Here is a 19,445-nt window from a genome sequence, read left to right as displayed (position 1 = left end):
AGCGGACCCCAGGCTCCCATGAGCCGTGGCAAATGCCGGGATAACACAAGGAGGATGATGATGATCGTGTAGAAATAGAAACATTTCTTATAATCATGTGAAACTAGATTGAAGCAGTATTTTGAGGAACAGACCAAATAAAATGAAATGAAAACAATGAACATAAAATAAAATAAAAAGTAATAAAAAACATAATGTTCATTGGACCTAACACCTAACATGCATTGACCAAACCCAAATAAATAAAATGTAACATGATTAACCCAATTATAGCTACCTATTATTTTACTGACGCACAATCATATGTCCAAACTTTGACACGCGATTTCTTGATATGTTTTTTGAGATGTGGCCGTTTAGCAAGCGCGGGACGAATTATCAGGTCGGAGATAGATTAATGAGCCGAGGTGCGCGGGCGCTGAAAAGTCAATTAAAAACTTCCGTCGACGATTAACTCGCTTAATTACAAGTTTCACTGGATTTGCACCTTTGCAGGGTGAATGGGTCTTTAAGTTTTTGGGAAGTGGGTCGTCACTTAGCAGGGTAAAGTACTCGTATACTCAACTACATTTATTTATTGGGGTAAAAAACTTTTCAGAACGAAGTATTAAGTAGGTACGGCCAGCATCAAAAGTAGCCTTTCACATAATGATTCAGAAGTAACTACCATTCTGTGTAGTACTTAAAATGTCCCCACACGAAAACACCTTATTTTCCTTACCTGTTACATTTAAATGAACGAATGCGTCAGTCACGGTTATTTCCCTACGTATCCTTCCTTAAATACAGCCTATTACATTATGCACATCTACATACGCAACCGTATCACTGCCCGCCTCATCAACTTGCCATTTATAAATAAATAATCAAATAATTACCTACCAAGTCTGAGAATACCGTTTCATATCATACTTGCACAAAAGGGCTTAACAGACTCTAAATACCAGCGACCTTCCGCCATTTTGTTTTAAATCATGGCCGCCACTGTCCCAAACTTGTGCCTAATTATCAAACTACGTCTATAATTCATATCACAAGAGAATAAAGCTGGTTTTTCGTTACCATTCCTCCCACACTGACGCGACATGTGACTATATTCACACTATTCCTCGCTTGACCGCCGCGCGCGGCGGTTGTCAGTTGTTTCTTATCATGGTCAATTTGAAGTCGATAATGTTGTCGACTTTTATATCAGTTTTTATAATTTTAACCATTTTGGCGAGCATCAGTGGAGATTGGGTGTTTAATAGTATATTAAATCATTCTGTTAAATGTAAGTATCTTTATATTAAGTACCTTTTTTGGATTAAAGTAACCGTTAAGTGTCGTGAAGGCTTGTTTGTTTACTCGTATTTTTGGGAAATGCTACATGTGTTTCCTTGTTATGATTACTAATTGTTTAGGTAAGTAAACTAAGTAAATAGGTAACTAAGAAATAATTTTCTTAGTTAAGACTAACATTAGTTTTTGTGACAATTTCGTTATTCTAAGAATCAAAAATCAATGTTTATTTTGGTAGTTGTGAATCGTACTATATCTATCCGTTCCGTTATCGTTCCGTTGTCTATCGTATCGTAAACGAATAAGGCGTAGTTAAGGTTGAGTATTTAATTATTCGAGCAGTAATTTACCGATATTTATTATTTAAGGAAATAGAACAATATTTCCTACATATACACAATTAGACCTCTGGTTTCCTTTGGCAAAGTGACCGTCAATTTATTCAAATATTAGAGGACACTTCTCTGGATACTGACAGATCTTATAAATCTATTCTTCTTGTTAGAGATGGGAACCACCAAACTTAGCCCTAGCAAATAAATAAATATTGGGGGACACCTTACACAGACCTAGCTCCAAACTAAGCAAAGCTTGTAATATGGGTGCTAGGCGACGATATACTTGCTTATGTAAATAAATATTTCATTTCTAGAAAGGCCATAAGTCTTATTGGATAATTGCAGAACTTGAAGAACTTTCTCAAAACTTCAGAGAATTGTCAAACAATTTCTTTGGTAGACCTCGCCAGAGATGGCGTGACGAGCTTGACGCTTTTGACGAGGACTGGTGGGAGACTTCAGGGGATAGGGATGCGTGGAGGAATTTGAGGGAGGCTTTTGCCCAACAGTGGGACAATATGGGCTCTTAATAAATAATAAATATAATAAATGTCTACTGTAAGAAGGTTTGGAAATAAATAAGAAAAACACCGAGAGCGTATTATGAAACATGTACAATATTTATATCTATGTTAATAATCACAGAGTAGTAATAGAACAGAGGGAGTCTCACTGAAGACCGGCTGTGACCCAACAATGGCGGACGTTTTTTTTTAAATTTTATTTTATGGCTTGGTGGCGACTTTTCAAGCCAGCAATGGCAGACGGTTTGCGATGTGCAAACACGATTTAAAATCAAAATAATTATAATTCAGGTCAAAAGAAAATCAATTCTTCACTTAATTTAACAAAAATTAATTATTTTAATGGAAACTTAGAAATATCTTGTTTTTAACAAATAATAATGACTCAGTGCGCCGTGTGCAAACACTATTTAAAAAAATACTGGTCACACTCTTGTTTTGCAGTTTGTTGGTTTACGATTATGAACATTAATTAATATTGTGATTTTACGCATAATAACGCGATAAAGTATTAATTTACGCATGAAAAGTTGCTCCGTATTATTTTTTCTTTCGATTATTGTCATTTTTACACAATTTGACAACGCATGTAGGCATATTTTCTTATTTTTCTGGAGATGTTTTCGCCACGGGCGCCTCGATCCGACTAACGGGAGATTAGTGGATGAGGTCATAGACAAAGCTATCAATGTGGATGATGGAATCACAGGTTTTTCTTCGGAGTTATCCGTCCATAGAATTATAGGTTCATGTTAATAATCAAATTATCTTTGACTACATCGGCCCCCCGTTTGGAAATGTACCTAGTGCTATCTACGTGCAATTTAGACTGAAGCATTGTTAGTCCATTGTTTACAATATACAGACAGCTTGCTGTTTTGGTAGCATTTAGGTATCTACTTCGCACAATGCAATCATTTTGTCTTCTCCAAGAATAATACAACTAGTTCAAAAACGTCCGTCTGAGACAGAATGTCTACCCAGCAGATGACATAATTATTATGCTTTTTCCGCTTCAGTTCACTGAGTTATAAGTACCTAGTTATAGTGTCAAGTGTGACCTTCGCACATTGTGATAAGACTCACTATGTTGACATACTCGTACCAAACGTAACAGTTGCAATCGACATTGGGAAATGCATTCAATTGTTTACAGATGTAAAGCGAAAAGATTTGCCTTCGTATTGATACGGAAATGTACGAACGTGTCATGCTATTTCGGTCAGTGTCAGTACAATAGGTATGTACCTATTTACTGGCATTTACTGAACTAGCATGACAAAAACGAACGTTTCCGGAAAAAATCGAAGGAAACCCTTTTCGCACTACATCTGTACTGTAGTTTCACTGAGCTCAACAAAATGAAATTAAATAGTCTAATTTCATAGCTCCATATCTATAAATTAAACTTTCAAAACTAAAGCACATTAAACTGGTACGGTCAGTGCGGGCAAGACCAGCATACTTTTTTATGTTCGTATGGAACTCTCGGTGCGCGAGTCGATTCGCTGTTTACCGCGGTTTTATTCTACCTGCTAATTCTTACTTCTATTGATTTTCTAATAATTGTTATGTACTGACGTTTGCCTGTTGTAATTAACAGTTATTTTAACCTACATTGATAAGATGCTTGGAATTGTCCCGAAACTGGGGTAAACCCGCAAAAAATACGTGAACACAGCTAATAGCTCTCTTGCTGCACTATCAATAAGATAACAGTAACGAAAATAAAATACTATGTACCAACTATGTACTAATTTGAAGCCGTAGCCAAACACTTCAAAACTGATTGCTACTTACTTACCTACTTAGGTACGATCTTTACTTGCAAAGCCTTTTGACTTTAGGCAATTAGGTTGTCAAAGAAGTGTTGTTTTTGACTTGGCAATACTACGAGTAAATATTTAAACTAGTCTATATAAAATTTGATTTAACTTACCTTTCTAAAACCCTCGCAATCCTCATGATTCCACATTTAGAACCACTCGCTATGCTCGTAAACATTTTGAAGTCTAGGATACTTTACTAAATTCCTCCATGTTTCGAGACTCCGACAATAGGTTTCTTACAAACCACATTAATAGTTTATATTCGGTTTATTTACTAGATAAAACATAACGTAAATAAACTTGTACAGATACTTCTTAAAGGTCGCATATCGAGTTGACACCGGCTGACCTTACATTGATCGGCAGTATCGGCAGTGACACTCAGTTGTAGTGATTAAAATTTTGAGACAGATAAGGTAGAATACCACGGGCAACAGGAGCAAAATGTTAGTATAGAAAGGGGCCTCCTTTTCAATTTGCGAATTTTAGTTAAATGTAATCGTGTTACTGACTAGATTTATAGAAAAAAAATGCACGCCATTCCTTTTCTTTGGGTTTCCTCTTCCATTAAGTACTTCCTTTCACGGGCATTTTCAAAATCTGGGACCCCCCAATTAGCGTTAAGTCGTTAACAAAAATTAACTCACTGTCAGTTTTGTGACGGTAATTAGGCATGAAATTTCAATAAAAATATTGTTTTTGTGTTAATTAATTACATAAACTTTAAGCGATAATCTACATTCAGAATGTGAAAAAAGTAAATTTTTAGACATATTTTATGGTTAATTGTCGTCACAAAACTGACATCAGCGAGTCAATTTTAACACGCTTTTATTAGGTCGTCGTGTATGTAACTATGTATGTAATGGAATCTAAGGAAGCTAATTTAACCATCTTCCAGGAGTCGTAGCGTAATGAAAATTGGCAGCTATATGTAGTTCCGATGACAATACAATAATATGGTACTGTTGAGCTGATCTGATGATGGAGTCGGAAGATATGAACTGGAACTACATGATGGAACATCGTATCATAGCTGTTTTTGGGTTTCTTAGAAAAGTCTTGTAATGAACTTTGACTACGATTAGGTTTCAAGGTCTGATGATGGAGCCGGAAGATATGAACTGGAACTACATGATGGAACATCGTATCATAGCTGTTTTTGGGCTTCTTAGGAAAGTCTTGTAATGAACTTTGACTACAATTAGGTTTCAAGGTCTGATGAGTGAGCCGGAAGATATGAGCTGGAACTACATGATGGAACATCGTATCATAGCTGTTTTTGGGCTTCTTAGAAAAGTCTTGTAATGAACTTTGACTACGATTAGGTTTCAAGGTCTGATGATGGAGCTGGAAGATATGAACTGGAACTACATGATGGAACATCGTATCATAGCTGTTTTTAGGCTTCTTAGAAAAGTCTTGTAATGAACTTTGACTACGATTAGGTTTCAAGGTCTGATGATGGAGCCGGAAGATATGAACTGGAACTACATGATGGAACATCGTATCATAGCTGTTTTTGGGCTTCTTAGAAAAGTCTTGTAATGAACTATGACTACGATTAGGTTTCAAGGTCTGATGATGGTGCCGGAAGATAAGAACAGAAAAAGGGGGGGGGGGGGGCTCGAGGGTTGAAGCATGAAAGAAAGATCAACGTAGTATTTAAAATAAGTTGGGTTAGCGTTTTCTTGTGACCTTTCAGAGCAAACAAAGGGGGGCTCGGGGGGCGAAGCCCCCGCATAAAAGAAAGATCAACGTTGTATTTAAAATAAGTTGGGTTAAGGTTTTCTTGTGATCCTTAAGAGTAAAGAAAAGGGGGGCTCGCGGGGCGAAGCCCCCTGCATGAAAGAAAGATCAACGTAGTATTTAGAATAAGTTGGGTTAGCGTTTTCTTGTGACCTTTAAGAGCAAACAAAGGGGGGCTCGGGGGTCGAAGCCCCCCGCATGAAAGAAAGATCAACGTAGTATTTAAGATAAGTTGGGTTAGCGTTTTCTTGTGACCTTTAAGAGCAAACAAAGGGGGGCTCGGGGGGCGAAGCCCCCGCATAAAAGAAAGATAAACGTTGTATTTAAAATAAGTTGGGTTAGGGTTTTCTTGTTACCCTTAAGAGTAACGCCGCATAAAAGAAAGATTAACGTAGTATTTAAAATAAGTTGGGTTAGCGTTTTCTTGTGACCTTTCAGAGCAAACAAAGGGGGGCTCGGGGGGCGAAGCCCCCGCATAAAAGAAAGATCAACGTTGTATTTAAAATAAGTTGGGTTAAGGTTTTCTTGTGATCCTTAAGAGTAAAGAAAAGGGGGGCTCGAAGCCCCTCGCATGAAAGAAAGATCAACGTTGTATTTAAAATAAGTTGGTTTAGGGTTTTCTTGTGACCCTTAAGAGGAACGAAAAGGGGGGCTCGGGGGGCGAAGCCCCCCCGCATAAAAGAAAGATCAACGTAGTATTTAAAATAAGTTGAGTTAGCGTTTTCTTGTGACCTTTAAGAGGAAACAAAGGGGGGCTCGGGGGGCGAAGCCCCCCGCATGAAAGAAAGATCAACGTAGTATTTAAGATAAGTTGGGTTAGCGTTTTCTTGTGACATTTAAGAGCAAACAAAGGGGGGCTCGGGGGGCGAAGCCCCCCGCATATAAGAAAGATAAACGTTGTATTTAAAATAAGTTGGGTTAGGGTTTTCTTGGGACCCTTAAGAGTAACGAAAAGGGGGGCTCGGGGGGCGAAGCCCCCCGCATGAAAGAAAGATCAACTTAGTATTTAGAATAAGTTGGGTTAGTGTTTTCTTGTGACCTTTAAGAGCAAACAAAGGGGGGCTCGGGGGGCGAAGCCCCCTGCATGAAAGAAAGATCAACGTAGTATTTAAGATAAGTTGGGTTAGCGTTTTCTTGTGACCTTTAAGAGCAAACAAAGGGGGCTCGGGGGCGAAGCCCCCGCATAAAAGAAAGATAAACGTTGTATTCAAAATAAGTTGGGTTAGGGTTTTCTTGTTACCCTTAAGAGTAACGAAAAGGGGGGCTCGGGGGCGAAGCCCCCGCATGAAAGAAAGATCAACGTAGTATTTAGAATAAGTTGGGTTAGCGTTTTCTTGTGACCTTTAAGAGCAAACAAAGGGGGGCTCGGGGGGCGAAGCCCCCCGCATGAAAGAAAGATCAACGTAGTATTTAAGATAAGTTGGGTTAGCGTTTTCTTATGACCTTTAAGAGCAAACAAAGGGGGGCTCGGGGGGTGAAGCCCCCCGCATAAAAGAAAGATAAACGTTGTATTTAAAATAAGTTGGGTTAGGGTTTTCTCGTTACCCTTAAGAGTAACGAAAAGGGGGGCTCGGGGGGCGAAGCCCCCCGCATGAAAGAAAGATCAACTTAGTATTTAGAATAAGTTGGGTTAGTGTTTTCTTGTGACCTTTAAGAGCAAACAAAGGGGGGCTCGGGGGGCGAAGCCCCCCGCATGAAAGAAAGATCAACGTAGTATTTAATATAAGTTGGGTTAGCGTTTTCTTGTGACCTTTAAGAGCAAACAAAGGAGGGCTCGGGGGGCGAAGCCCCCCGCATAAAAGAAAGATAAACGTTGTATTTAAAATAAGTTGGGTTAGGGTTTTCTTGTTACCCTTAAGAGTAACGAAAAGGGGGGCTCGGGGGGCGAAGCCACCCTCATGAAAGAAAGATCAACGTAGTATTTAGAATAAGTTGGGTTAGCGTTTTCTTGTGACTTTTAAGAGCAGACAAAGGGGGGCACGGGGGGCGAAGCCCCCCGCATAAAAGAAAGATCAACGTTGTATTTAAAATAAGTTGGGTAATGGTTTTCCTGTGACCCTTAAGAACAAATAAAAGGGGGCTCGGCAAAAAAGAAATACTTAAATTTTGTTTGAATTAGTTGAAATGTGACAATATTTTCTAATCGAGTCAAACAAAATCCCACTAGCTGAAAGCTTCAAAACAACGTATGGCGAAAGTATGTCTCTCTAATGTCTTCAAAAAGTCCGCGATGGCACATGTCTATATTGTCTATCTTTTACGGATAACTTACTAGGTATAAACATTTTTATGATAATACCGTAATAAGAAGGTAGCCGCTAGTTATTATTAAGTAGCAATTAGCAATAAGTACACGTTAAGCCACAAATGGCATGTAAAATCCGCCTACTTGAAATAAATTTATGTATAAATGTTAAAAGTATTTCATTATTAATGACTAAAAAGTATAAAATAAATTAATAGTTTAAAAAACACTATAAAACACGCTTTTATAAATGCACGTAAAAGCCAAAAATAAATTATGGATCGTTCAAGTTGTCTCTATTTGTGAGCTGAAGTTTAAAAACTATGTGCTTTTAATTATAATATTTGATTGTAAAAGCGTGGGGCGCTGGAACAGGAAAGATTTTCTTGTAAACAAATACTAATCCGAACTTCCTGGCGAATGAAGTTGCATAAGAACATAACGTTTACATATGCCGCCTAAGGGTTACCAAAGAGAACCAAAGATGTCTCGTCCACGAACAAGAACTCTGCATGCTGTCACTGTAGACACTTTCCCCTTTTGTACTTTGATTACCGGAAAAAAGCGGCGTTCTAAGTGTCGGTGACTGTCGACTCTCCTCGCTACTAGCGCTTATTTTGTCTGAGTTCGACAAACTGGTACCTACTTTGAACACTGACTTTTAATTGATTTGACTGTTTAATGTAGAACCTACTAGTCATACTGCAACTCCAGTTAGCGCGTCAATCTGTGTAACCTCCTTCCCGTAACATAGCATAATTTGATTTATCAGCAAGTTATACAAAAAGTCTTTTCTGTTCCAGCGCCCCACGCTTTTACAATCAAATATTATAATTAAAAGCACATAGTTTTTAAACTTCAGCTCACAAATAGAGACAACTTGAACGATCCATAATTTATTTTTGGCTTTTACGTGCATTTTTAAAAGCGTGTTTTATAGTGTTTTTTAAACTATTAATTTATTTGTTAACAACTTACGCTCATTGGGGGGGGGGGGGGGGGGGGGGCAAATTCTGAAAATGCCCTCACATTCATTCGCAATATCTTTCTTGTCACGACTTTCATGCCTTCGTATCACATGCCCATACCATGCCAGACGATTCGCTCTTACTTTTTCTACAACTTTCAGGCTTCCTCTTATATACCGACTCCTTTCTTACGAGTATCTATTCTTGTCACGCCACACAACCATCTTAACATTCTCATCTCATCTACATGCAGTCTGTTTTCATCCGACACCTTCAATGCGTTTTCACATTATCCGATCCGATATCGGATGTCGGACCGATATCCCATACATTACAGGCGCCATCTTGGATTTTTTCCCGTGAAATCCTTCCGACATCCGATATCGGATCGGATAATGTGAAAACGCACTTAGGGCCCAACACTGATCCATACATGAAGACAGGTCTGATGATGGAAATAAAAAAATAAAGCAAGTACCTATTTGTAATATTAACCTCCTGGATCCTGAAGGTATTAAATCTGGAAAAACTGTATTTTTTTCGGAAAAATCGATTTAATAAGTAACCAGTAACGTAAGAAAAATAGTTAAAAAAATCATAGTGTTTTCCCCTCGATTTTTCCTTATGGGCTCAGGCGAGTACATGGGGACTTTGTCCTCACTCGGGACACCAAACAAATAAAACAAAATACTACAGAAATCAACTTTAATTACATAAAAAAAATAAAAAAAATACTTATTATATGAAAACTATATTAATTCAGTCTGAAATAAACCAAAATTCTATGAATCTTGTATAATAAACACAAAAAAATACTTCTGTAGGTACTTGATAGTACAGGCAAAAAATAAAAATTCGGTTTGATATTAAACTCTTCTGGAATAAATTGTGTAGGTACTATTAGTATAATAGTACATATGTAACAAAGGTACGTAAGTTGCATATTAAGCAAATTACTTGAATGAAAACTAAACTAGAAATTAGAGGTAAGTACAGTAACAATTTTCCTTACTAAATAAATAACATTTTATGGCTGACATTTCTTAGGACATTTTTATCTTATCTTAACATATAGTTTAGTTTTAATTCAGTACCTAACTTTAGTCTTCAGTTTTCGATTTCATAGGACATTTTTATCTTATAGATTAAGCTTTAATTAAGTAACTTAAATTCTCAGTCTTACATTGATTAGGACTTTTGTCTTACATTAATCAGTAATCTGGGCGACCGAGCTTCGCTCGGTTCTATTTTAATATATCACGTCTTTAGATAAAAAAAAACTCTTATAAATACAAAAACAAAAAAAAAGACAAAAAACAAAAACTTAATTTCTGGCCGGGATTCGAAACCCTGACACCTACGATCTATCTGCGTACATTAGACCGACCTCGTGCGACTGAGCTACGCGGAATCGATGCGCGCGCGGCGAAATTAAGGACCATATTTTACGTTTACAAATGCGAAAGAAAAACTCAAGAAAACTCGAAAATTCGCGTTTTTCGGGATCTAAGGCTACGCTAGATCGATTTTTCACCCCCGAAAACCCCCACAAAACAAATTTCAGCGAAATCGTTAGAGCGGTTTCCGAGATCGTCGGTATATATAAATAAATAAATAAATAAATAAATAAATAAATAAATAAATAAATAAATAAATAAATATACAAGAATTGCTCGTTTAATAGTATAAGATACATAACAGTTTCTCTGAATAGTTAGACACGGATACCCAAAGAAGTAGTACCAAATGCTCTAGCTATAATATAGAGCATGTGGTTCTACTCTTTTTCGAGTTTGAAGGCATCCTTGTTTGCTTTTCAGTCATCATAGGCATATGCCGAGCCATTTTGCTGATGAAGTCTAAATGAAGAAGATGCATATTGTGCAATCTCAATCTTCGTCTCTTTATCTCTTGGAGCCAGTTCACCCTCAGAAACATCTTCTTCATCACAGCTGACGGTGTTTAGCTCTAATACAATCTTATTCTATCTGATAACTTCTGATATATATCTTCTTCTTTCCTCTATTCCACAGTTTTTTAAGCCTGAAAATCTGAATTAAATGTAATCAACTTTTATGTGAAATAAAAAATCTTACATTATTGAGACCGGTTGTACTCGTCCGAGAACATAAATTACTTGTTTAAATCCGCTAGTACTCACACGACTACATAAACTTCAGAGCTATATAAAACCAAAGTTTTTTAACTATATGGATGAAATCTACTTACTGATGATATGAAATACATTATATATTTATTAATTAAAACCAAACAAAAATATATAATTAGACTTTCAGTGAGATAAATTCGGATTTACTTACCGCGGGTTAATATTAACTCAAGTAGGTCCAGGAGCATTATTTGGATCATGTAAGTAGAACGCTGGAGTTTAAAGTTATAAAACAAAACGACAAATGCGTAGGTTATTCAAAACTCGTGTAATATAACATACATTTCAAGAACATACGTCAGTAATAATTAAATATATCCTCAAACGGAAATATCATACATAATAAATGAAGGAAGCTAACAATAGAATAGATATATTTCTAAAGAGATTTAGAACTGAGACCTTCTGATGACCTTTCGGAAATGTCTAATTTAGATGTAGGTGGGTACATAGCTACTTTAAAAAATATAAAGTCGACCAAGTAAAGTTTTTAAGTGTACCTAAAAATAGGATTTAAGATAAGTTTGTTACTTCGAAAACGGATGAGAATACTAATTTTAATTTGATATCCTACCCCGACTGGTAGAATTAACTTGAAAATGATGATTTTGAATAATAAATGTTTATAATGTTGATGGACTGGATTTATTATGAGATTTAACAGTGAGTATTTTACTCGTGTTGGCAAAGGCATGATGAAATATTTTGGGTTACACTCGGGGACAAATTTATTTAATTTTCGTGCCTTGAAACCCTCGCAATGCTCAAGTTTCCAATTCTTTATTCGTATCTAAGGTATATAAAGTATTAATATTTAACTAATAACAAACTTTCAATTTCAACATCATTTGATCACAATTGAATCCAACTCTAATAATCTGCCTAATATGTACCTGTAGGTACGGTTTGACTCTGTTCTTCGACATTACTTCGGACTTCCCGTCACGTAAGGGAAATGGCACATTATGAAGTAGACACGTACTGTAGTGTAGGTACTAGGTACCTTATTTTTCCCATTTTATCTTCGAGTACCTATTTCTTCGTCGGGTAATTGGAGACTAACATGTTTTGATCCATTTAATTTAATTTTTTTTATCTATTCCAGGTGACCACAACAAAACTCTAAACCGAGATGTCTCCAGAGTTCAAATATACTTCTACGACTTCAAGAACAATTACAACAACAGCTACCCCGTTGACACCGCCGCAGAGGAACTCACCAAATCATACAACCTAGATGTGACTAGAAAACTAGTGTTCTTCGTCCCTGGCTTCAAGTCAAACATTACCAGAAAAACGGAAGAACTCATCAGACAAACCTTCAAGGATGTACCAGATACCTATCTCATCATTATAGATCATTCTCCGTACACTTCTTTAGTGAATGGAAAGTCAGATAGCTACAGCTATGGCAGAGCAGTCTCTCATGTATACTACATCGGGAAAGCACTAGGAAAATTCCTAGCTGATTTGAAAAGCAAAGGGTTTCCCGCTTCGAAAATTCATTGCGTCGGCCACAGTTTAGGAAGCCAAATCTTGGGCAACGCTGGTTACGAATTCAATATGTTGACTCAGGACAAAGTTTGGCGTATTACTGGGATAGATCCCGCTGGTCCCTGTTTCTCAAACAGTTTTATCGAAGAACAGATCCGCTCAGGTCTCGCTGAATACGTGGAGGTGTACCATTGCAATGCTGGTGGACTAGGGACAACTAGCGTCTTAGCTGATGCGGATTTTTTCCTTAACAAGGGGTACAAGCAGCCTGATTGTACTGAAGGGCTTATACCTGTGAAAGGGGACTCTGACCAGGCTAAATGTAGTCACAAAGCGTGCGTCACGCTGTGGGCTAAGACGGTTCATCACCCTGGAGCGTATCTGGCGTGGGCGTGTGACTCATACAAGTCGTTCTCGAAAGGCAAATGTGCTGGAAACGAAGTTACTATCGCTGGGTATTCGAACCCTGGGAACGCTACTGGAGTGTTCTATGCATCTACGGATGGATATGGGATCTAAAAAACTAATTTTGTGGCAAACCAATGAGGAGGCACACTGACATTTTATCTCGCCAGGTGGCGCCTGTGCAAGTGTCTAGGCATGTCACTGTCATTCATATGTGAGAGAGAAAAAAACATATCATCTTCTCGCTCTCACGTATGGACTAATAGGTGGCGCCATCTGTAACCTTTGAATGTGCCTCCTCATTGGCGCGGAAAGGGCATAAGGATGTTTTGCGTAGGTTGGATCTCTAGACAATGAGCTGTTTTGTAGTGATAATTTGGTTTACAGACTTCAGTTTATTTAATCGTAGACTACAAGAGACTGATTGTTGAATCGCTATCAACATTAAATATTACCGTAAACTGCTTGTTTTTACATTTCCAACTCTTTTTTCTGCATTTACAATATTATTTTGACGTAAATCTTTTAAAATGCTGTTCAAATGCATAGTGACAGCTGTAATAATAAGATATGTCATTATAGATAGGATGGGCAGCGTCACGGTATGAGGTATATTCAAATGATAGACACGAGTAGTAGGTAAAGTGTAAAGTAATGTTATTGTATAAAGGTGTGCCTATATATACATGTTTGGGTTGTCGCTGACCAAGCAATATGCGTTATGTCGCAGTAAACCATTGTGTTACTGCTAAATACGGAAAGTGGCTAATATGCCATTACACAGCGATGTTTCGTTGCAGACAAGTGAGGTCACGGCCACTTAGTCATTTCCTTCTATTATTGTGTTAGGTACTTGCATTCCCACTACAAGTATTTATGAGGTAATTTTAAGTAGGTAGGTATTTATAATCATTAAATAATTCGAAAAAACTGATTTCAGTCTTTTCCTATTATAAAATCGTGTAGGCACCGACAATAAATCGGAATCAAAATGAAGGCATGTTCTTTGCTAAGATACTTCTGGCCGGCGTATCATGCTTCTAATTTTATCACTTATCCACGTGGATAAGACCTCTGTCACGCTTTGGCAAGTATGTCAGTGTGAGAGTGACAGACGTCTTATCCACGTGGATAAGTGATAAAATTAGAAGCATGATACGCCGGCTGCTTAATAAATAGTTAGTGTCCAAATAGCCTGATTGCAATTATACGTCAATAATAAGATTTATACAATTTGTTACTTAGGATCCGTCAGTGTCAAAAGTGTAATTTTTGTGTAAACAAACTATAATTATCTTCTATTTAAATAAGAATCAGGTCGATAGTGTCACAACAAACAAAATCAAGAAAGGCCCGTCATTGTGCAAATACAATAATTGATGTGGGCGGGCAGGACATTTTTGGATTGCTTCATAAATGGCGACCTGATTAACTCAACAAAAAACTAGCTCTATATAGGCTACTTGACCCTTTTTAAAAGTCTATCTTATATTATTAATTACTGTCCAAAGAACCGAAAAAACATATTACCATATTTTATTACGACTTGAAAACCGAAAAAAAAACATTTTTAAAGTATACTTTTACTTAATCAGGCAAAAACAACATTAGCCATGTTAATCTATAGATTGTCTGTGCATAACGTCAATTGAATCGATCGCAAAATTTTCTGACATTTATGTATAAGATATAAAGTTCATCATGTCAGTGATTGACTCGACATAAAGTTAAGTTAGGTTCTATGACGTCATTACATCGCTGGCAACGTTTTCGGTGGCCAAAGTAAAAAAAAAAATTACACATATTTTCAATCGAAAATAAGTAGTCATTATACACTTTTAATACCCAGAATTTATAAACATTAGTTTCTTATGGCAAATACTACAGGAAACAACCATTTTTTGTGCCAAATTCGATATGAGTCTAGTAGCCTATTATTTCATTTGGGATCATCCACATATTACGTCACACCAAATTTCAGGTTTTTAGACCCCTCCCCCCCTCCTATGTCACGCTTTTTTGTATCCCTTTAACAGGGATTGTCACATTTGTATGACCCCCCCGGACACTGTGACGTAATATATGGATGACGCCTGATAAACTGATTGATTGGTAGTCTGTCGCATGCACCCACAGAGGTGGACAAAAATTGACACGATGGGTGCCGCAAGACGGGCGTGGATCTGGCAGACCCAGGCGGAGATGGCGGGATGATCTGGATGCATATGTTAGCGACTGGACAGAGATTTCTCAAGACTGTGACGGATGGAAATGAGGCATTTATAATAATATAAAATAATTGAAGGTTTGTTTTAGCAATACCAACAGCTATAAAAAACCGAGCGAATTGGCACTAAGTTATTTTGGTCCGGATTTAATGGTTAATTAATGCTTTCACGTTATCCTTATCAAAATGTAATCACCAGCCTAATTGGTTACATTTACCTTACCTTGATAAGTAAAAATACTAATTGGAAAATATACGTACAGATATCAAAATTTTTTATTGACATGAACATAAGATTTTAGGTTTACACGTATAATACTTAACTATTTAATACTTGTTTTAAAACATAATACTAATAAAAAAAAACCTTAACAATAAAAAACCTTAACAAACTACCTAAATTAGTCAAACAACCCACCCCGCATCGTTCCCGACGCAAAAGTGCCCATCACACTTGCCGCGTTTCCACGCTGAACCGCGATGGACAACCTCTGCGCCAAGAACGACCCGGAGCGGGGGTTGAGACCCCTCTCCTGCAGACGACGCCCCAGCTCCCAGAGGAAGGTTTTTGCCTCCGCACACCAGCACCCACTAGTCTCCACGGCCACCGGAACAAATAAATAATTTGAGGCCGAGTACTTGTCCCTTTTTAGGTCCGCCGCCTGCTCAGCAGCTCCTCCTGCCGTCCGCACGGTGCGAGCGAGGTGCGGCAAACGTGCTAACGCAGGTGGCGTCCCATAAAAGGCACTTACCCCTCTCCCATGGCACCAGAGTCAACCCATCCGGCCTCTTACCGTCCGACCGGCTAAGTCCAGGTGGCTCCAGCACACACGGAACGTTGGCCGACACCAGTGCTCTACGAATGATATCGTTCAAGGCGTGGTGCCGTGGGAACCTCCCTGCGCACTTGCGACAACTTAAAGCATGGTGCCCGTTGCTCTCCACCATCGAGCCGCAAATGCATTGATGTGGTTGACAAACATCGCAGCCGAGACGAAGAGCAACGGCCACCCGTAAAGATAGATTTACTACATTTTCTTCTATTACATAACAGTTTGTAGGTATTAAATCTAGGTATGCAAGTTGAATATTGCTAACGAGAATAAGTTTATATTTTTAAATTAAAGGAAATATAGAAAAATTCACACCTCCGGCAGGACTCGAAGCCGCTCTATTCTTACGGGTAGATGTTTGCTGTAACGCCACCCTAAGGCGGTTGAGAATTGAGGGAAGGCATGGATAAATTCGCACACATCCAGCAGGCTTCCGTGGCGCAGTTGGATCGCGATGGCCCCGGCAAGGCCAGAGGTCGCAGGTTCGAATTCTGCCGGAGGTGTGAATTTTTCAATTTTTCCTTTAATTTAACAATATGTAATATCGCTCGCAGACGATTCTGCACGATAAAAAACTAATTGAGAGTAAGTTTAGTCGCGACAGCTTACTGAAACGATTTAAAGACTCGACTTTGCAATATTATTTTTGTAATTTATCACACTTGCAATATAAAAAAATATGTAAAAAAGATAAAAAAAAGTCACATATTATGGTACTAAAATTTTCATAACTCCCTCCCTAGATCTATTTGTCTAATAACTCTTACCCGCCTGCATGTCATTGCACATTTGCTCTGGAAGTGTGAAAAATTACTTCTTTATTAACTGACATAAAATAAGAACTTCAATCCCTCTTGATCAACATTTAGATCGGAAATAATTAAAAAATCAAAATTAATATTTCGTTCAATATTCCCAGTAAAGCAGAAATATGGAAATGCCTGGACTGGTCGGGAATGCAATTATCGGCGGGCACTAGTCCGCGAACTGGAAGGAATCTGAGCATTAAATTAAGACCAGGGGGGTTACCATGACGTACGTGACGTGACGTAAAGACGTTCAGTTTAGGTTGAGAGAAAGGGACACAGCTATGGCAGTTACATAGCTCCGTCCCTCTCTCTCAACCTAAACTGAACGGCTTTAGCACGTCATGGTAAACCCCAGGGGGGTTTCCATGAAATACTAAAGCTGTTCAGGTTGAGAAAAAGGGACAGCGCTATAGCAGTTATATGTCTCTGTCCCTTTCTCTCTCTCCGTCTTTCACGGCAGAGCAATCGCTAACGTTTCGTAAGCGTATCGTAGCTATAGCTCTCCCTATCGCTCATATGTAGTGACACGACATTTTGCATTTCGATCGCCGCGTAGCGTCAAAGATTGTCACTTCGGCGGCAAGAGTATAATCGTACATTACATACATGCAATTATGCCTATACAGGGTGGAAAAATCGAATGCCACATGGATGGCAACTACCTTAAATATTGTAAATAGCACATTTTGTGTAAGGGAGACTTTCCTTTGTTTTTAAAAACAATAAATTCTGAATTTAAGGATTTATGAAAAATCGCTTGCCTCAGTCGGGACTCGAACCGGTCAAATGTGACAAAAAATAACGTGCTGTATTTTATGATGCAGATTGAAAGGGTTACTAAAAACGTCGTACGATACACGTGCGAAAAGGAAATTCGTAACTCGTGTCGATTTAAAACACTCCCTTCGGTCGTGTTTTAATTTATCGCCACTCGTTTCGAACTTCCTTTTTTACGCACTTGTATCGTAATGTACTATTAAAATCGAGGTTCCGCTCTCGACTGCTTTCTCCTTCAAAACTTAATCAATCGGAACGAAATTTGAGAATCTTAATAAAAATGAAATAATCTATGGACCGTTGGAATTGTTACCAATCTTGAGTATTTTTTTGTGCCAAATTTTTTCGGAAAATTTTGACTGGCTAAGCCAGAGCGTTGTTACCAATCTTGAGTATCACACCTTTTTTGTGCCATAATTAAAAAGGCCGTTTTCGGAAAATTTCACACAGATAAAAATAATAATAATTGAAAAAATCATTGCTCTATCTTCAAATACCAGAGGAAATAGTCGAGAGCGTTTGTATGGAGAATCGACCCCTCTTGTATCGTCTTAAATCAAACCCTAGTTATTCTGTATTAAATTATATATTATTACTTCAATTGGTTGATATAAAGTTTCCACGATTTTAGGTACCATTGCTACGGATCTCCAAAACTCTTTTTACATGAAACATCACAAACAATTTGAAAATTGCTAATGATATAATAAAAGCCAGGCTAACACCATTTCACAAAGCTTATCTTTCGTAAATAATGAACAGCCTAACAAATCTCAGTCGAAAATAAATTTAATTCCAAGTAATAAACCAAGTCCAAGTCTGTCGATTATGGTCGGCATTGTAAATAAAATAAAGCGATTTCCTTTGTTTACTTAATTAAGTCGGTTAGATTCGGGGCGGGGCGGGAAGAGACCCATTACTGGATAGGCGCGGAGTAATAGGTGCATTCCGCGTTGGGCCTTTTAAAACTTTTTAGAATTTATAAATAACTAGCTTTTGCCTGCGGCTTTGCTCGCGTTAGAAAGAGACAAAAAGTAGCCAGTGTCACTCTCCATCCCTTCAACTATCTCCACCTAAAAAATCACGTCAATTCGTCGCTCCGTTTTGCCGTGAAAGACGGACAAACAAACAGACACACACTCCCATTTATAATAATTATTAGTATGGATTGCAAAGGCATATATACACATACAGATGTATGCGAAAAGCTTTTCCTTCATTTTTTAACCCCCGACGCAAAAACGACGGGGTGTTATAAGTTGGACTTGTCTGTCTGTCTGTCTGCCTGTCTGCCTGTGTGTGTGTCTGTCTGTGGCATCGTAGCTCCCGATCGGATGAACCTATTTCGAATTAGTTTTTTTTTATTTGAAAGCTGAGTTAGTCGGGAGTGTTCTTAGCCATGTTTCATGAAAATCGGTCTGCTATGTAGCGGTCGGGGGTTTTTTCAAAATTTTAATTTTGTGGTTAGGTTATTAAGTCCAGAAACGTTCGTATTTGTCATGCTAGTTCAGACACCGTCAGTACCTCTTGTACAGAGACACGTTCGTACGTTTCCGTATGCATACGAAGGAAAATCTTTTCGAACTACATCTGAACAACGTGTATACAGATAAAGTCTAAGAAAAAACGTACCTCGGAACCACCAAGAGAAATGTACGGTCGTCTAGATGGCTACCTTTGGTTGATTCTCGGCTAGATGGCGCTAATATAAAAAACTAGCTTTTGCTTCGGCTTCTCTCGCGCTAAATTTCTAAAATTGCGCAGTGCTCCTTACAAACTTCCACCTTCCATTTTAG

The 19,445-nt window shown here is 38.0% G+C and overlaps 1 protein-coding gene across 1 annotated transcript; it reads left to right on the top strand.

Annotated features, from left to right (window-relative positions):
- Positions 1-973: 973 nt before the first annotated feature.
- On the top strand, positions 974-13,465 carry LOC125233618 (lipase member H-like). Its single transcript, XM_048139678.1, has 2 exons — positions 974-1,273; positions 12,210-13,465. The coding sequence occupies exons 1-2, from the start codon at positions 1,153-1,155 to the stop codon at positions 13,115-13,117; spliced, it is 1,029 nt and encodes a 342-aa protein (XP_047995635.1). The 5' UTR covers positions 974-1,152; the 3' UTR covers positions 13,118-13,465.
- The last annotated feature ends 5,980 nt before the right edge of the window (positions 13,466-19,445 follow it).

The sequence above is a fragment of the Leguminivora glycinivorella genome, chromosome 14 (assembly GCF_023078275.1).
Source record: "Leguminivora glycinivorella isolate SPB_JAAS2020 chromosome 14, LegGlyc_1.1, whole genome shotgun sequence".
Lineage (NCBI taxonomy): Eukaryota > Metazoa > Arthropoda > Insecta > Lepidoptera > Tortricidae > Leguminivora > Leguminivora glycinivorella.
Note: the sequence above shows the minus strand (reverse complement) of the source record. Positions and strands in the feature narration are given on the sequence as shown.

Excerpts from the sequence above, each read along its gene's own strand:
- LOC125233618 (XM_048139678.1), top strand. The coding sequence starts at position 1,153 with ATGGTCAATTTGAAGTCGATAATGTTGTCGACTTTTATATCAGTTTTT. Across the intron at positions 1,274-12,209 it reads ATTAAATCATTCTGTTAAAT|GTGACCACAACAAAACTCTA; the intron begins GTAAGTATCTTT and ends TATCTATTCCAG.